General features: G+C 35.7%; 1 protein-coding gene across 1 annotated transcript; it reads left to right on the top strand.

Moving 5' to 3' along the window:
* The first annotated feature begins 385 nt into the window (after window positions 1-385).
* Window positions 386-14,503, top strand: LOC140245264 (uncharacterized). The gene is made up of 3 exons (XM_072324847.1): window positions 386-1,558; window positions 12,475-13,036; window positions 14,499-14,503. The coding sequence occupies exons 1-3, from the start codon at window positions 386-388 to the stop codon at window positions 14,501-14,503; spliced, it is 1,740 nt and encodes a 579-aa protein (XP_072180948.1).
* Window positions 14,504-16,599: the final 2,096 nt, after the last annotated feature.

Below are 16,599 nucleotides of genomic sequence, written 5' to 3'. Positions count from 1 at the left end.
AAGAAATGAACCTTTACTGTTTACTCCCCTTTACTCCCCTCCCCCCCCCCCCCCCTGTATACGGGAAAGTCTCCCTGAACTTTAACTGAGCAATTGTCACGGTCCTTGAATTCTCTGTCTGTACGTGTTTTAAAGCACAACACCTTTATACTGAGTGGTCCGGCTATCCCCTGGTGATCTGTTGTAATTGCGTACTAGTAATTATTGTAAGTGTGACCAAGATGGGTCTAATTGTACCAAATTTTGTATTGTATATTGAAACCCCACACACATTTGCACTTTGTACACACACCTGCACAGTAGTATGCACTTGCAAAATGCACATTAGCACCTATGCAGTTGTTGTCTCTCAAATCTCCGGTAATTTACATTTCTGTATTACAGAATGGCGTCACATATGAATACCCCCGATATTCCTGATGACGTTATGCCTGTGCGCGACAGTAAATATTACACACCCCTTGAATTCAATGATATTGTATCGTATAGTTCAGATAATATTTCACTTCTTCATATAAACTCTAGGAGTTTGAATAAAAATTTTGAATATTTGGAAAATCTTTTGCACTCTTTAAACAATTTTGAATTTTCTGTTATTGGAATAAGTGAAACTTGGTTACATCAAAACTCCCCAGATATCTTTAATTTACCCAATCATAAATTAGTTAGGGCTGATCGTCAAGGAAAAAGGGGTGGCGGTGTTGCGTTTTATATTGCGCAAAATTTACAGTTCAAAATCCGTTCTGAAATCACGTTAAGATATGCAGAAACGTTATTTATTGAAATTGAGAACCCACTCTCTAAAAATGTTATTATAGGTTTAATCTATCGACCTCCTGATCTGAATTGTGAATTATTTTGTGATGAATTGGATTTATATCTCCATAAGATAGGTAATGAAAGTAAACATGTTTTTATTTTTGGTGATTTCAACATTAACTTTTCGCCCACATCCGATAACAATAATTCCCTTAATTTTATGCATTTAATGTATTCATATGGGTTTATGTCAATTATCAATAAACCCACCAGGATAAATCCACACTCGTCAACTCAGATTGATAATATATTTTCGAATGTGTATAATAATACAATTATGGGGGGTATATTATGTTCTGAAGTTTCTGATCATTTACCAATATTTTCAATTTGTGAATGTAAAATGGGTCGTAATAAATTACATGATAAAATATGGTATTATAAAGAGTCAAAACGTAATGTGGAATTATTGAAACAGAATTTATTTTTAGAGGAATGGACAGATATTTATAGTATTAACAATGTTAATTTGGCATATAAATGTTTTAATGATAAATTATTATATTATTATGAAAATAATATTCCTTTATGCAGAATAAGAATTAACCGAAATAAACCAAGAAATCCTTGGATTACAAAAGGTATTTTGAAATCCATAAAAACTCGTAATTTTTTGTATAAGTTACACATTCGTAACCCAACTGAATATAATTTGAATATGTATAAAGTTTATCGAAATAAATTGACAAAATTGATTCGTTTATCCCGCAGATTATATTTTTCTGACAGAATGAAAAAGGTTTCTTCGAATATTAATGCAACATGGAAAATTATTAAAGAGGTCCTAGGTAAAAAGCCTGATTCTCCGCCAGCGGATGATATCACATTAAACGGTATTAAAATAAATGATCCCAATATGTATGCTAATTCATTTAACTCATTTTTCGTTAATATCGGTCCGGAACTTGCTACTAAAATTAGCAATACTTCTGCTCATTTTACAGATTATCTTTTTGACCAAAATCAAGAGTCTATTTATCTTAATCCAACAAGTCCCAGTGAAATCATTAGTATCACTAAATCTTTAAATAGCTCTAAATCTTGTGGCTCTGATAAAATAAGTATGATGTTATTGAAAGAAATAGTTTATCCACTCGCAGAACCGTTAAGTTATATATTTAATCTTTCTTTATCACAAGGTATTTTCCCTGATCTGCTGAAAATAGCGAAAGTAAATCCTGTACATAAAAAAGATGATCCTCATGAAATTAGCAATTATCGTCCTATTTCTTTATTGCCTAGTATATCCAAAATCTTAGAAAAAATTGTTTATAATAGACTTCTTAAATTTATTAATAAGTATGATTTACTTATTCCCAATCAATATGGTTTCAGAAAAAATTATTCAACTGATTTAGCACTAACACAAATTTATGACAAAATTACGAGTGCTTTTGCAAACAAAGAACATGTTGCAGGTATATTTTGTGATTTGAGTAAAGCATTTGATACTCTTGATCATTCTATTTTACTCACGAAACTTAGTCATTATGGTATTCGAGGACAAGCACATTTATGGCTTAAAGATTATCTAACTAATAGAAGACAATATGTTATTTTTAATGGTTGTGAATCTGACCCCCTTTTGATTAAATGTGGTGTTCCTCAAGGCTCAATTCTAGGCCCATTATTATTCCTTCTTTATGTTAATGATATTATAAATACATCCTCTCTTCTCTCTTTTGTTCTATTTGCTGACGATACGAATATATTTTATTCTCATAAAGATCTTAAGATTTTAAATGACACTCTAAATATTGAAATTAGTAAAGTATCAAATTGGTTTAAGTCTAATAAACTTTCTTTGAATATAAAAAAGACTCATTTTATTCATTTCAAACTTCATTCTCATAATGAAGATACGTTGATACATATTAACATTGATGATATCCCATTAGAAAAGAAAATGAATTCAAAATTTCTAGGAGTATATATAGATGAAAGTTTGACTTGGAATGAGCATTTACATCATGTTACAACGTGTATTTCTAGAAATATAGGGATAATTTCCAAGCTGAAGTTCTTTCTTCCTCGTTCAACTTTATTTCTATTATATAATTCCTTAATTCTCCCATATATAAGTTATTGCAATGTTGTATGGGGTACTTGCGGCTCTACCAAAATAAATTCTATATTTAAATTACAAAAGAAAGTTATACGTATTTGTACAGGATCGCATTTTCTGGCTCATACTGATTCTTTATTTCATGAGCTTAAAACATTGAAGGTTTTTGATTTGAATATTATTCAAGTAGCAGTAATTATGTTCAAATATATACATCATCAACTTCCATCATCGTTTGATAACATGTTTAGGTTCAATACTTCTGTCCATTCGTACCCTACTCGTATATGTAGAAATTTCCACCTTTTGAATCCCAAATTATTAGTGACACATAAATCTATAAGATATTCGGGTCCGGATATTTGGAATAATCTCCCGGATAATATAAAGTCTTGTTCAAGTATTTATTCTTTGAAAGCTTCACTTAAACGATATTTGATACAATTATATTCTCCAAACCAATTGAACTAACAAATATTTATAGTATAGATTGTCATCTTATTGTCAATCTCTATTTTCTTCCTTCAACTGCATCTTGCACTCTCACCTGCAACTGCACTGCACTCACCTGATCACCTTCCTCCAAGAGAGTTATGTCGTTGGATAGTCATTTTATGAGGCCTCCATCCATTTCAAGTTTAAACGCTTATGATGGTGGTCTCCTGCATTCAATTATCTCTGTTGTTTACTGAAAAATACTGTATATTTTATTTCATGTTTCTGTGTATCAACATTGCTCAATGCAATCACCTATGTGAATCTATTTATGTACTGTTATCGATTCATTTCATTGCACTTGTTATTCTTTGTCTTTGTACTTTTTGAAGTTTGCATTCAAATTGCATTTGATTGAATGCAGAAATAAAAGCAAACAAACAAACAAACAAATGCATTTTACGAAAGTGTATGTGCTACACAGGCAGAAGAGCTTTCCAAAGGCATGTAACCATGGAACATTTTTCGCGGTTGTACAGTGTATACTGCATGTTTTTCATTGCATTTAGGATTAGTTTGAGCACCTCCCACAAGTGAACCCTTTGGACTGCATAGATATTATGGATCAATGTTGTTATTTTATCTCTACCCCGGCAGTTTTTTATTAAAAAAAAAGGTGTAATTCAATTCAATTTATATTTCATTTTTCGACAAGAACAGATAGATATCACTTTCTTTGTAACAGAAAATGAGGTGCGTAAAATTATGTCCAATGATTATAGCACCATACGATGATTTATATACATAATCACAAAACTCAAGGAACGACCTTTTTTAAGACATGCACTTTTGGAACGACTGTATATACTATAATTGCGTTGATATTTGCGTTACAAAGATCATGTATAGAGGCAATTAATGTGTGCACTTCCCATACAGTAGGCTCCCTTCGAATGATAACCACTTTAACTACGTATGTCAGTGTAAAAGTAAAAATTACAGAGCAATACATCGTCTGTTGACTCCATTGAATTTCATTAAATAAAAAAGTTTCTGGGCTAGAGGACCAGAAGGACTGTTTAAAGGCATGTATCCATAGAACATATTTATGTATTTGCGCTGGTACATGATTATTGCATGTCTTAGACTGTTAGTGGGTGGGGTAATTTTGGGCACCCTCCACGTGGTTGTCTTCGTATCTGAACCATTTTCACCTTATACCAAGATATTGTAGAACAGCAATTCTTCGAGAACTTCCACTGAATTTTAATGGAAATGAAATGAATAGGACGTTATGCACAGAGGTTTTTTTTTTTTTTTTTCGCTTCAAACAGCTGTATTCACGTGTGTATATTATGTTTTGTACCGGGCCGTGAGGGTATAGGGATAAATTCGGGTACCTCCCTGCATGCGAGCCACTTTGACTGTGCACCACTTTTTAAAGATGTACACATTGTAGAAAAATGTCTCCGCTGTCAATGCCAATTGTATTTCATGGAAATAACAAAGTCTTTGCTAGACGGCAAAACGACTTTAGAATAAAATCTTGTACGCTTAGAACAACGGAAATCGTGTTGGTTGATGCATGTTTTGTAAATTAATGGTCGTGGGATAATATGCTCGACTGGGGTAACTTTGGGCACTACCCACAGGGTTTCCTTTGACTGTGCCATCTTCAATATCTCAAAACCCTCAAGGATGCAAGAGCTTAATGATCAAGATTCGAACAAACCACCCTCCAAATAGAGTTCATTCATTACAAAATTACCATAGACAAATTATAGATGTTGACACTTGTTTAATTTCGTACTTTGATTCTACGTAATATTAATGGATAAGCTATCATTATCTGTCTGATAACAAACTCTAATCTTATAATAATAATTCATGCTCGTTTACTAATGCTGTAAAGTTTGTGTTTGGTGAAGAGAAACTGAAATATCATATTTGAACACTCTTGATATGCTCATAGCGGGCACTTAGATGCATCAGAATATTCCGTTGGCTCGGAACCCTTTGCATATTATGCAAATGAGGCCCAGACTATGTACATGGTGAAATGTTTGCATCGCACTAGTGACATTGTAAACAGAAGTTTCAACACTTTCGGTGTTCCAATCTAAAAACTAGAAACCTAGTTTTCATGGAAACACTGTATTATTATCATAATGGGAGGTAATTTGCATATTATGGAAATTTAGCCACTTCGCCCCACTGGATTTCTTGGGACTTTTAGTATGGTGTTTACGAGCCCCTCACAAGTATAGCACTGCAGTGGAATTCCTACTGTTGCAATTAGTGTTGGGTGAAACCCTATTTTGACTGGACTAATACGATCTATGACAAAATGTGTATACGGTGCGTCATTTCTTTCAGAAGTACAGTATTTGTTGTAGTAGTCCATCGAGTATAATGAGCTTGCTGTGGTATCGTACAGAAGTTCATGCAGGACCCGTTTCACCAACATTGATTTCAGTGAGATCAGTGCCACTTAGTGTTTCCAGTTTCACTTAGCAAGTCCTCGTGACTGAAGCATACCAATCAGAAAAGTGAGATAGCGAGACTGAAACCAGTGAAGTGAAACTGAAACCAATGAAAAGTTTGTTGAAACACCCTACAGGACTGCAAGAAAGGAAAAGGCATGAACTAATCATTTTTATTGGGATTGGGGGCGGAGGTAGAGGGTCTCTTTTTATGAGAAATTGACTTAATCTATGTTCTGTGTCTAATTGACTTGAACGAAATGTCAGCTTGTGCCAAATGCAAAACAAAAAACAAAAAATCCAGCTACTGGGATGGAATATACAATACACCACTAATAATGAAAATCGTGATTTCTGGACAGCTGTGTTATAATGGCTACAGGCAAGTTTGAGTGTAACCATGGTAGCTATGGTCTCTAACAGGCTAGGTCTAAACTCCAGTCAATTAAATAGCTATGAATTTGCATACTTATGTAAATTCAAAATGGTGTTTAACGTTGAGAAGGTGTTGCATTTCTTTTTGTTGACAAAAACATTGTTTTTAGCATAAAGTTTTCATAGAAATGACCTAATTTGGGATCAGAATTTTTGAAAAAGAGGTCACAAGAGATGTGCCCAATTTTGTTTGAAGAAAGGCAGGAATTAATACATACACTAGAAACTTATCTCATGATTAAAGGGACTGTACAGTACTGGTTGACGTAGGGATTCATGCTTTGAACATTCCTAAGTGAGGTAATGAAAAGCCTCTTATGAAATATAAAAGAGCATGGAATTTTAAGAAGGATTCAACGTTTATTTGATGAAAATTGGTTTTCAAATGGCTGAGATATCCAAAAAAAGTGCTAATAATAAAAGGCGACACGCCACAACTTTATTAGGATCTCTTTGTTTCACCTTGTCTTTGGATATCTCAGCCATTTCAAAACCGATTTTTATCTAATAAACTTTTGATACCCCTTAGAACTGGATGCTCTCTGACATCTTATAGAATGGTTTCTGAATATCTCGCCAAACGTTAAAAGCTAAATCTTCACCTCGACCAGAACTGTACACACCCTTTAATGTCAGTTGTATAATGAACACTTGAGGTATCCTAAAATTCCCATTCATTTACAATGTATCTGGTTTGCGGGGTAGCCATGTTGATGATGTCATTTCAGCATGTTCCGAAGCAGAACTTCTGGGTAAATTTTACTGGTAAGTTTATTAAGACATACCCACACAAAATTTGTTTGTTATACGATAGTTGCCAGTTGACCCCAAAATTCAGCCTCAATTCCCTGGCTTATAGACTTACAGTTGAAATCAACTACTAGTATATAATCAATTTTAAACAGGGCCCCGGTATTACGAAATCCTATTGTTCGATTCAAGCTATTCGCATGCCCTCGATCGAAAACGTGCACCGTATACCAGAATAGTATATAACTAGTACTGTACTGTACTCCTATGTGAACCAATGATTTTTTTTTTCTACTCGCCCCCCCCCCCCAGCAGCGCGCTGCAAAAACTACTACCCTGACCTCAAAATTGATATGAAGATTAGTATAAATTCCGTGTGATGATTGGTATATCATTCAAAGAATTTAATACTCTTCATTTAAATTTGACATTTAAATCATGATAAGTGAACAATTGTATCAAATATTACATTTTAAGGAGATTCTGACATTTCCATCATGCGTTGCCTTGGTAACAGATTTTTTTTTTTTTTTTGCCACCATGGGACACTCTTTGACCTGTTAATGCATTTTTTTTTTAAATTCTACCCACAAAACTGGTCTAGATGACCCACTTCATCACATCCAACTTCATTCTCATGCTTTTGGAACCAAATTATGATGAATGAAATGTTTAAATGAGATTATTCAACAATAGAGGGCGTACATCACACTACCACCTGCACATTTTTGACATGCTTGAATGTCAACTTTGGATGGCCGTAACTTTCTTATCATTTGAGCAATATCTATGAAATTTTCACATTGTATTGCATACATATTTAGTATAATTTTGAAGAATATTCAAACAAATTGATTATGTTTTGGTATGATTTAGAGATAGATAAGTTTTATGGTAAAATTGCATTTTTGCTTAAAAACTGTGAAAAGAATTGTATTCTGGCCTCAAAATTAAGATGAAGGTTGGTATAACCCCCTACACAATTGGTATCATCATATAGATAACTTAATTTTCTTTAATTTGATACCAAAGCCATGATAATTGAACAATTTTATCAAAGGTTACATGTATTTTTATGAGATACTGACATTTTCACCATGCGTTACCATGGAAACGGATTTTTGACCACTATGGGAAACGCTTTGACCTGTTAACATTGCATTTTTGAAATCTACGCACAAAACTGGTCTAGATGAAGTAGATTAAAATAATATCTGTTTGGGGTGCATGGAAACCCCTTTCTCCTACTAGACTATTTGTTTTCAGTGCGTACAGCTGTACGTGTGACAGTCATGTCGTATACAGTTTGCTACATTTTCTTCTCAGGCTGCATCCGATTAGGCAATACCAGATCACATCAGATTTTCATTTGATTGCCAACTTATCTCGTATACTCCGCATGCTTTCACGGGATGGGGGGGGGGGGGTGGTGGATAATAATTTCCTTTATACCAGCAGTTCCTGTGCCACTTTCATAATTTTACTTGATATGTTCCTGTTTTAATATGGTTAACTGTCTCTGTGGACTTTGATCATTGATGTAGGCCTTGATCTAGCCTTTTACTTAAAGACATAAACTACTCATTTATTCCTTCCCTTATTATTTTCTGTTTCCTCCTTTTCACTTTCTTTTCCTCTCTATTTTGTTTCCTCTTTTTACCATTTTCCCGCGCACTCGTTGTGTTGTTGTAAGCTCTTCAGTCCTTCCCCCTTCTTTCCAAGGATACCATGCACATACATGTAGTACAAGCATTGAGTGGGTGCCTCTTAAAGACTCTTTTTGCAAAACAGTATCTGTATACATTATGCCCTTTTTTGTATTGAACATACTGTTTAATAAGTGAAAATAGTAATTCTTAACTTTGAACTCTGAACTTATTTTTAGTTTTAGGTGAGAAAAACAAACCCCAAAGAAATACATGACAAGGGAAATGGAATTCTAGTGACCATTTCCTATAGCGTTCAGTTTGTGCATTTAGTGGTGGTGTGTTTATCTCCTGATGTATCTTCATATGAGAAATGAAAATCAAACTCTGGGTAACAATCTCCTTTATACTTAATTGTTACTACTATGGCTACTACAGGCGTCAAGTCACGTACAAAACCAAACAGGTATTGCCTATTCTGCCCATTGTTTGTTTGTTTGTTTTATTTCTATCTGAGAAGATGGCTGCATAGCCTATATTCATCTGCACTATATAGCTGGTCTTCCTCGTGGTCCAGCTGGATGTAAGGCGGGACCACTTCACCGGGTTAAACACCCTACTCTTTCCGATGAATGAATGAAGCGGGATCCTTCACATGCATGAGTTCCGACTTGCTCATGAGTACACGGGACCTCCATTTTATGTCCTATTCGAGGGACAGTGTTTCGCCACTTTCTAGTCAAGAGGAGACGGTATGATTACACTGTTGCAAACGTCATCTCAAGTGGGCACGCTTAGTCTACATTCAAGGCAGCGGATGGGGGGGGGGGGGGGGAGGGGGGTAAGTTCGGCCCAGTGTTCTTTAAAAAAGATAACAGATAAAGAGATAATGCCTGGTCTTAACCTATTAGTAAGTGAACCGCCCGAAACCGCCCCACAGATTACTCACTAAAACGCCCGAAACCGCCCGTCCGTTGTTTAAATAGTTTTATGCTTTCTATCTTTATTGTTTTCATATAGAATATAACGGAATTTAAACGAGGTCAAAGGTCAACAGAAGCATGTCAGAATTATTTCTGTGACATAAGTCTCTTGGTAAAGTTTTAATAGGCTGTCAAATAAACAAAACTTATACTTAGTAATAGACAGAAATAATCATGATGTGATCTATTTTGCATAGTTTAGATAGTTGTCGAAATAAGCGTAATAGTGTTGTTCCTTCCAGGGAACAATAGGCCATTATACGGAATCTTCAGTTGCTAAAAAGTAAGATGAACGTGGAGAGTGAGAAAGGCTGAAAGAGAGCCCTCCGAGGTTCTGAGGTATTGCTGATGCCGCACATTATTTCCTGAAAGTATACATCATACACATGTACACATAATCATTATTGTGAAGGGAGAAACAGTGGCGTATCTAGGGAAAACGGCTCCCGGGGCAAGCGCGAAAATTGCGCCCCTAATTTCTGAAAAAGTGTTCAACCCCAACCCCATCCCGGTAGGGACTTTAAACAAAGTCCACGTGATATGCGTTTTCAAGCACTTAAAGGGTGTCTTTTTGAGGGTGATTTAAATGTAATGAATTTTGATAAAGTTTGGCGAGCGAGCGCAGCGAGCGAGCTGAAAATGTTTGTATTTCAGCTTACAAAACATGGAATTCTTGTCATTTTTTGTTTATCAAATCTTACAATTCTAATCAAGATATAGTGACGGCCTTAATAGATAACGATTTATACCGACAAACTGAGGACTTTAAAAAAGTACTCTAAATTAGTACGCGCGAGTCAGCCGAAATTTGTATATTTACGCGTCATCATCACGTTTTGTTCTTACCTTCTTTTTTTATATAAATTTTTGCGAGTGAGCACAGCGAGCGAGCCGAAAAATTGTGTATTTCAGCTTACAAAACATGGAATTCTTGTCATTTTTTGCCTATTAACTCTTACAATATTCTAATCAAGATATAGTGACGACTTTGTAGATAACGATTAATACCAACAAACTGAGGACTTGAAAAAATATTCTAAATTAGTACGAGCGAGTCAGCCGAAATTTGTATATTTCCGCGTCATCATCACGTTTTGTTCTTATCTTGTTTGATTTTTTTTTGCGCCCCCCCCCCACCCGTATGTTCGAAACCGTTGGGGCCTCCTTTTGATCCAATCGGCGATCGCTTCAGAACGAATGAAATTGCAACCGCTGCACCGTGTAACATTTTTCTTGCTAAATATAAAATGACATGTGTGAACACAATAGACATTGTCATTTTGTCCGCGTCATCGTCACGTTTTGTTCTTATCTTCTTCTCTTTTTTTTTTGGGATAAATTTTGGCGAGCGAGCCGAAATTTTTGTATTTCAGCTTACAAAACATGGAACTCTTGACATTTTTTGCTTATTAAATCTTACAGTTCTAATCAAGATATAGTGACGACCTTATATACATAACGATTTATACCATCAAGCAACAAACTGAGGACTTGAAAAAATACTCTAAATCAGTACGAGCGAGTGAGCCAAAATTTGTATATTTCCGCGTCATCATTACGTTTTCTTCTTATCTTGTTTGATTTTTTTGCGCCCCCCCCCCCCCCACCCGTATGTTGGAAACCGTTGGCGCCTCCTTTTGATCCAATAATCTTGGCAATCGCTTCAGAACGAAAGAAATTGCAGCCGCTGCTCCGTGAAACATTTTGCCTGCTAAATATAAAATGACATGTGTGAACACAATAGACATTGTCATTTTGTCCACGTCATCGTCACGTTTTGTTCTTATCTTCTTCTCTTTTTTTTTTTGATAAATTTTGGCGAGCGAGCCGAAAATTTTTGTATTTCAGCTTACAAAACATGGAACTCTTGATATTTTTTGCTTATTAAATCTTGCAATTCTAATCAGGCGAGCGCAGCGAGCGAGCCGAAAATTTGTGTATTTCAGCTTACAGAACATGGAATTCTTGTGTGAACACAATAAACATTGTCATTTTGTCCGCGTCATCATCATGTTTTGTATTCATCTTGTTTGATTTGGTTTTTTGCCCCCCCCCCCCGACCATTCTCCCCCCCCCCCCCGTTTCCGGGCGAGTTTTTTTTTTTCTTCTTCTTCTTCTTCTTCTTCTTCTTCTTCTTTTCTTTTTTTCTTTTTTTTCTTCTTCTTCGTTTTTTTCTTTTCTTTTTCTTTTTTTCTTCTTCTTCTTCTTCTTTTCTTTTTTCTTTTTTTTCTTCTTCTTCGTTTTTTTCTTTTCTTTTTCTTTTTTTCTTCTTCTTCTTCTTCGTTTTTTTTTTCCCGTTTTTTTTGCGCCCCCAAGGAGTGGCACCCGGGGCACGTGCCCCCCTTGCCCCCCCCCCCCCCCCCCTCCCTAGATACGCCACTGTACAGAAAAAGGCTCTCAGACCGCTCCCGGTGCAGTGGTATTATAGCCGGGATTGTTACACGGGTACTTCTATAATCAAGTTGGTTTCGGTGTATGCAAGTTACTCGCCAAGCCCTTTCGGCTATCCTGGGTTTTAGGGATAGTCCCACTTTCAGCAGTCATTTCTACCAACGACACTGGACGGAATGCATACAGATAATCACTACGGAAAAACTGCGGGAAAAAATAGTGTGATAACAGTGTCTTCCATGAAAAGGGTAGTCCTTCTTCTGTTGGCTTCAATGGTTTTAACCGGTCATGTAAAAGGTGCAATCCAAGTTTACAACGTGTGCGCTAAGATGAACAATGATATCATTTTCGCCTCCCCACTTCAAGTTGATTCAGTGTATGAGTACGAAATGTACTCTGGGTATGTGAAGTGTTTGTTCCATAGAAGTGGAGAGTTTGTGGAAGATAATTGTTTGAAACCTGGACAGGTGAATCGGTTTACAGTTAAAGTCAACAAGACAGAGGATGAGTTGACAATAACTCTTACGATCAGTGATGCGGAGAAGAAAGACAGTGGTATCTACATCATGCTTGTTTCCGAAGATAGAGGTGGAGAACATCACGGTGACATCAGAGAAGTCTATGTAGATGTCATCACCCCACCTTCACCTGCCGAGTGTGAGGTTACTTCATCCTCGTATTCTCCTGATTGGGGTGAGGTACACTGCTCTGTTCCGCTAGGAGTCGATTCGGAACCACAAGGATCTATCAGCTGCTTCCAAAACGACAAAAAAGCGCCGTACCTCCGTCAACCTGAATACTCCCTTGACCAAATTCAAGCTGTCTTCTGGATGGATGTCGAGTCTTCTATCAGATGCTGTTCTTTTTCACCAGAGTGCGAGAAAGGTCCTGAGCTTTGTCTAAACTTCACGTATTCCAGGGAGGCATCCTCAAGGTCTTTTAGTGAGAACGGATCTCAGAAGAGGGCGGAAACAACTTTGCAGCAGTCTGTGACCAGCCCGCCAACAGGTTATGCAGAGTCGAGCCATTGTAACAATAGACAGCATTTAGTAACAATAGCCTCAGTTCCAATTATTTGCATTGCTTTATGTGCAAGTTGCTTTTGTTATATTATCTAATTTTGTGAAGGGATGCGTCCTTACGAGCAAGTAATAAAAACATCAAGTTGATTGGAATAGAAACTTCAGAAAATAGAAAAATGATACGATATGATACTATCATTGACGCAAGTTTACAAGTGCTACCAACGTTTAACGAGCAATCAATCTACCATTTCTTCTCCCTTGACAGTAAAATTTGTCAAATGTTCTATGAAGAACCTATAAGCACACACGAAATTGCATGTATTGGCACAAACAAAGTTCGATTGATGTCACTGTATAGCGTAATTGTACAACGAACCTTCGAAGTAATGAGCTGTTCACAATTCGCTTCTGGTACATAATAACGACGGAAGAAGAAAATAACTGGTGATCTTTATGATGGAGTATATGGTTTTTCTTCAGTCTTGTGAGACGATGGAGATATCTCATCTATAAATCAATCTTCCTTTCTATTGGGTCGCACTGCACATTAAACCTTTGCCATTTTTTAGCTTTGTATATTACCATGTTGTTGTACATGTATGTACTTCCCGATCTCAGCTGGCTGGCCCTGGGATCTGCTTATTCTTTAGACTCTGCGCGGTTATTGGATTTATATATACATATATATATATATATATATATATGTATATATATATATGTATATATATATATATATATATATATATATATATATATATATATATATATATATATATATGTATATATATATATATATATATATATATATATATATATATATATATATATATATAAATTGCATGTTTACGTGTTGTGGGTCTCTTTGCTGGTCTGCTGGGATCGAGAAGTCCATTCATAATGGACCCCACTCACAAGCTCTGCTTCCTGGGGACTCATATCCATTTGCTTCATGTTCATTCATTACTGTGACTACTTCTGGTTTTCAATAAATTGAAATCGAATTGAAATTGAAACCGTAGTTTGCTTTGGGCTGTCAGGGCCCTTATATAGATATTTTCACATAATGATGATGATAATAATAATAATAATAATGACAATAATAATAACAGTAATAATAATAACGATAATAATAACAATAATAAGAAGAAAAAAGAAGAAGAAGAAGAAGAAGATGAAGAAGAAAGTCTTATTTGCCCAGAGTAGCCTCTTCAGTATATTGCTACTGCTTTACCAAAGGGCCCTGTCATTTTTAATACTCTAACGTTGCCAGGTACCCATTTATACATCTCGGTCGAGAGGGAAATGGTGGGTAAAACGTCTTGTCTAAGGATTCGAACTACGGTGTTCCGATCGGGAGTCGGGAGTCTTGTCCACTACCATTTGCCACAGCGCCCCCAAATTCACATATTCACATTCTGTCCTCCTTCATTTATCTCAACTTATATTCATTTGTGTTCTTGTTTCAGCTTAGATAGAGAAAAGGGATTAAGATTATGATCTATATGCCTCTCAAGGAAAAGTGTAATATGCTATAACATAGGAGAACGGAGTTTTGTTTGCGTTACTGGTATGAAAAACAAGCAGTAAGTAACAGTATAATCATTATCATACTTCATCGCTTATTTGGTTTTGTTGAGGTTAACATATCCTTTTTCTGTATAATCTTACAAAATCAATGGCATTGCAAACTTGAGGTTAAACAAGCACTTTGTATATTTCCCGTGTATAACCCGTTGAAGACTAGTCCCGAGTTCACTCGGGCAGATGTCTATGGGAAATGCGTGTTGTAGCGCAATCAGCTCGTCCTCAACGTGTTAAGTAAATGATCAGTAATGTAAATCTACTCTGTTATAATTATCTGTGCCTATAATAGATCACCATGCTTCGAAAGTGAATCATTTTCTGCTAAATTATTGCCTACATAAAAGTGACACTGGTTTATAAAGATAAAGATAGACAGCAGTGGTCATCCATCACAGCAAGTGATATTAATACATCTCGCCTTTATTACTGTACATGATTATATAGACGATATATGAATTAAAGCGATAATTCATCAACGTTGAGTTTAAGTACACAGTGGTGGTGGGTTTTCGCCTATAGATTTGAAAAATTATGATATTATGTAATGGAAATGTCTCATTTATAAATCAAGTTTCCTTTCTATTGGGTCGCACTGCACATTAAACCTTGCCATTTTTTAGCTTTGTATATCACCATGTTGTTGTACATGTATGTATTCCCGATCTCGGCTGGCTGGCCCTGGGATCTGTTTATTCTTGGGACTCTGCGCGGTTATTGGATTATATATATATATATATATATATATATATATATATATATATATATATATATATATACATAATTGCATGTTTACGTGTTGTGGGTCTCTTTGCTGGTCAGCTGGGATCGAGAAGTCCATTCATAATGGACCCCACTCACAAGCTCTGCTTCCTGGGGACTCATATCCATTTGCTTCATGTTCATTCATTACTGTGACTACTTCTGGTTTTCAATAAATTGAAATCGAATTGAAATTGAAACCGTAGTTTGCTTTGGGCTGTCAGGGCCCTTATATAGATATTTTCACATAATGATGATGATAATAATAATAATAATAAGGGTCAATCCATGTCAAATCATCCAGTGCTTGTCACCCGACCCCCTCCGATTTTCTTAAAAATCGTACCAAATGTTCCCCAAAGTGTCTGACGGAAAATCCCAAAATATTTTGCCCCAAGGTCAATTGGTTGCTAAGATACAGCCTCACATAGCAACCGGTGCGCATTCCAAAAAATTAGTTAAAAGAAAATTAGCCATTTTTGATTGACTGTTTTAGCTTGGATATTTATGCAAAAGTGTTCATTATCTGGAAATTGAGAGAACTTTACAGTCTTTGCAAGAAAAACTGACTGTGACGCGAAATTGACTTTTCGTTAACGTGCACGAGGTTACCGAAAATGGTGTTAAATGTTAATTTTGAAAATTTTAATGCATATTTAGAAGCTAATATCTTCCACATTTCATCACCTTAGGTTCTAAAATATTATGCTGTTGAAGGCTTTGACTTGCTCAGTAATTTTGAAAAAAATCGGCGCATTCATGATCACCGTTTTTACGGAGAGCGCCCTCAAAGTTGACAAAAATGAAAAATGTGCCAAATTCAAGGTCACGGATCACCCTTCGTCCCACCTAGGAATAGCATCAATTTTTGTATATTGATAGACATTTACCTATATTATCTTGGGTTACCAAAGAAATTTTGCTCCCGAAATGTTCAATGGCAAATTTACCCCACCGAAAATGGTCGTAAACGGCCAAATTCCCACATAATATCACATATTGGGTTTACAGGACATTTCAAATGTCCACGCTTTCAAAATGAAAAGCACTAGCCCTGTGATATTTGCAGTAGGGATAATCTGTTATACATATTTTAGTAATATATACCACAAAACACTTTTATTACATAATAATGACCTTGAAATTTAATCCAAAATTTGATAAAAAAACAATAAATCGCTCCATTTTCCTCATTGCACTGCATGTAAATGTGTTTTGAAAGAC

The sequence above is a fragment of the Diadema setosum genome, chromosome 22 (assembly GCF_964275005.1).
Source record: "Diadema setosum chromosome 22, eeDiaSeto1, whole genome shotgun sequence".
Lineage (NCBI taxonomy): Eukaryota > Metazoa > Echinodermata > Echinoidea > Diadematoida > Diadematidae > Diadema > Diadema setosum.
Note: the sequence above shows the minus strand (reverse complement) of the source record. Positions and strands in the feature narration are given on the sequence as shown.

Excerpts from the sequence above, each read along its gene's own strand:
- LOC140245264 (XM_072324847.1), top strand. The coding sequence starts at position 386 with ATGGCGTCACATATGAATACCCCCGATATTCCTGATGACGTTATGCCT. Across the intron at positions 1,559-12,474 it reads TTTCTGACAGAATGAAAAAG|GTGAATCGGTTTACAGTTAA; the intron begins GTTTCTTCGAAT and ends AAACCTGGACAG.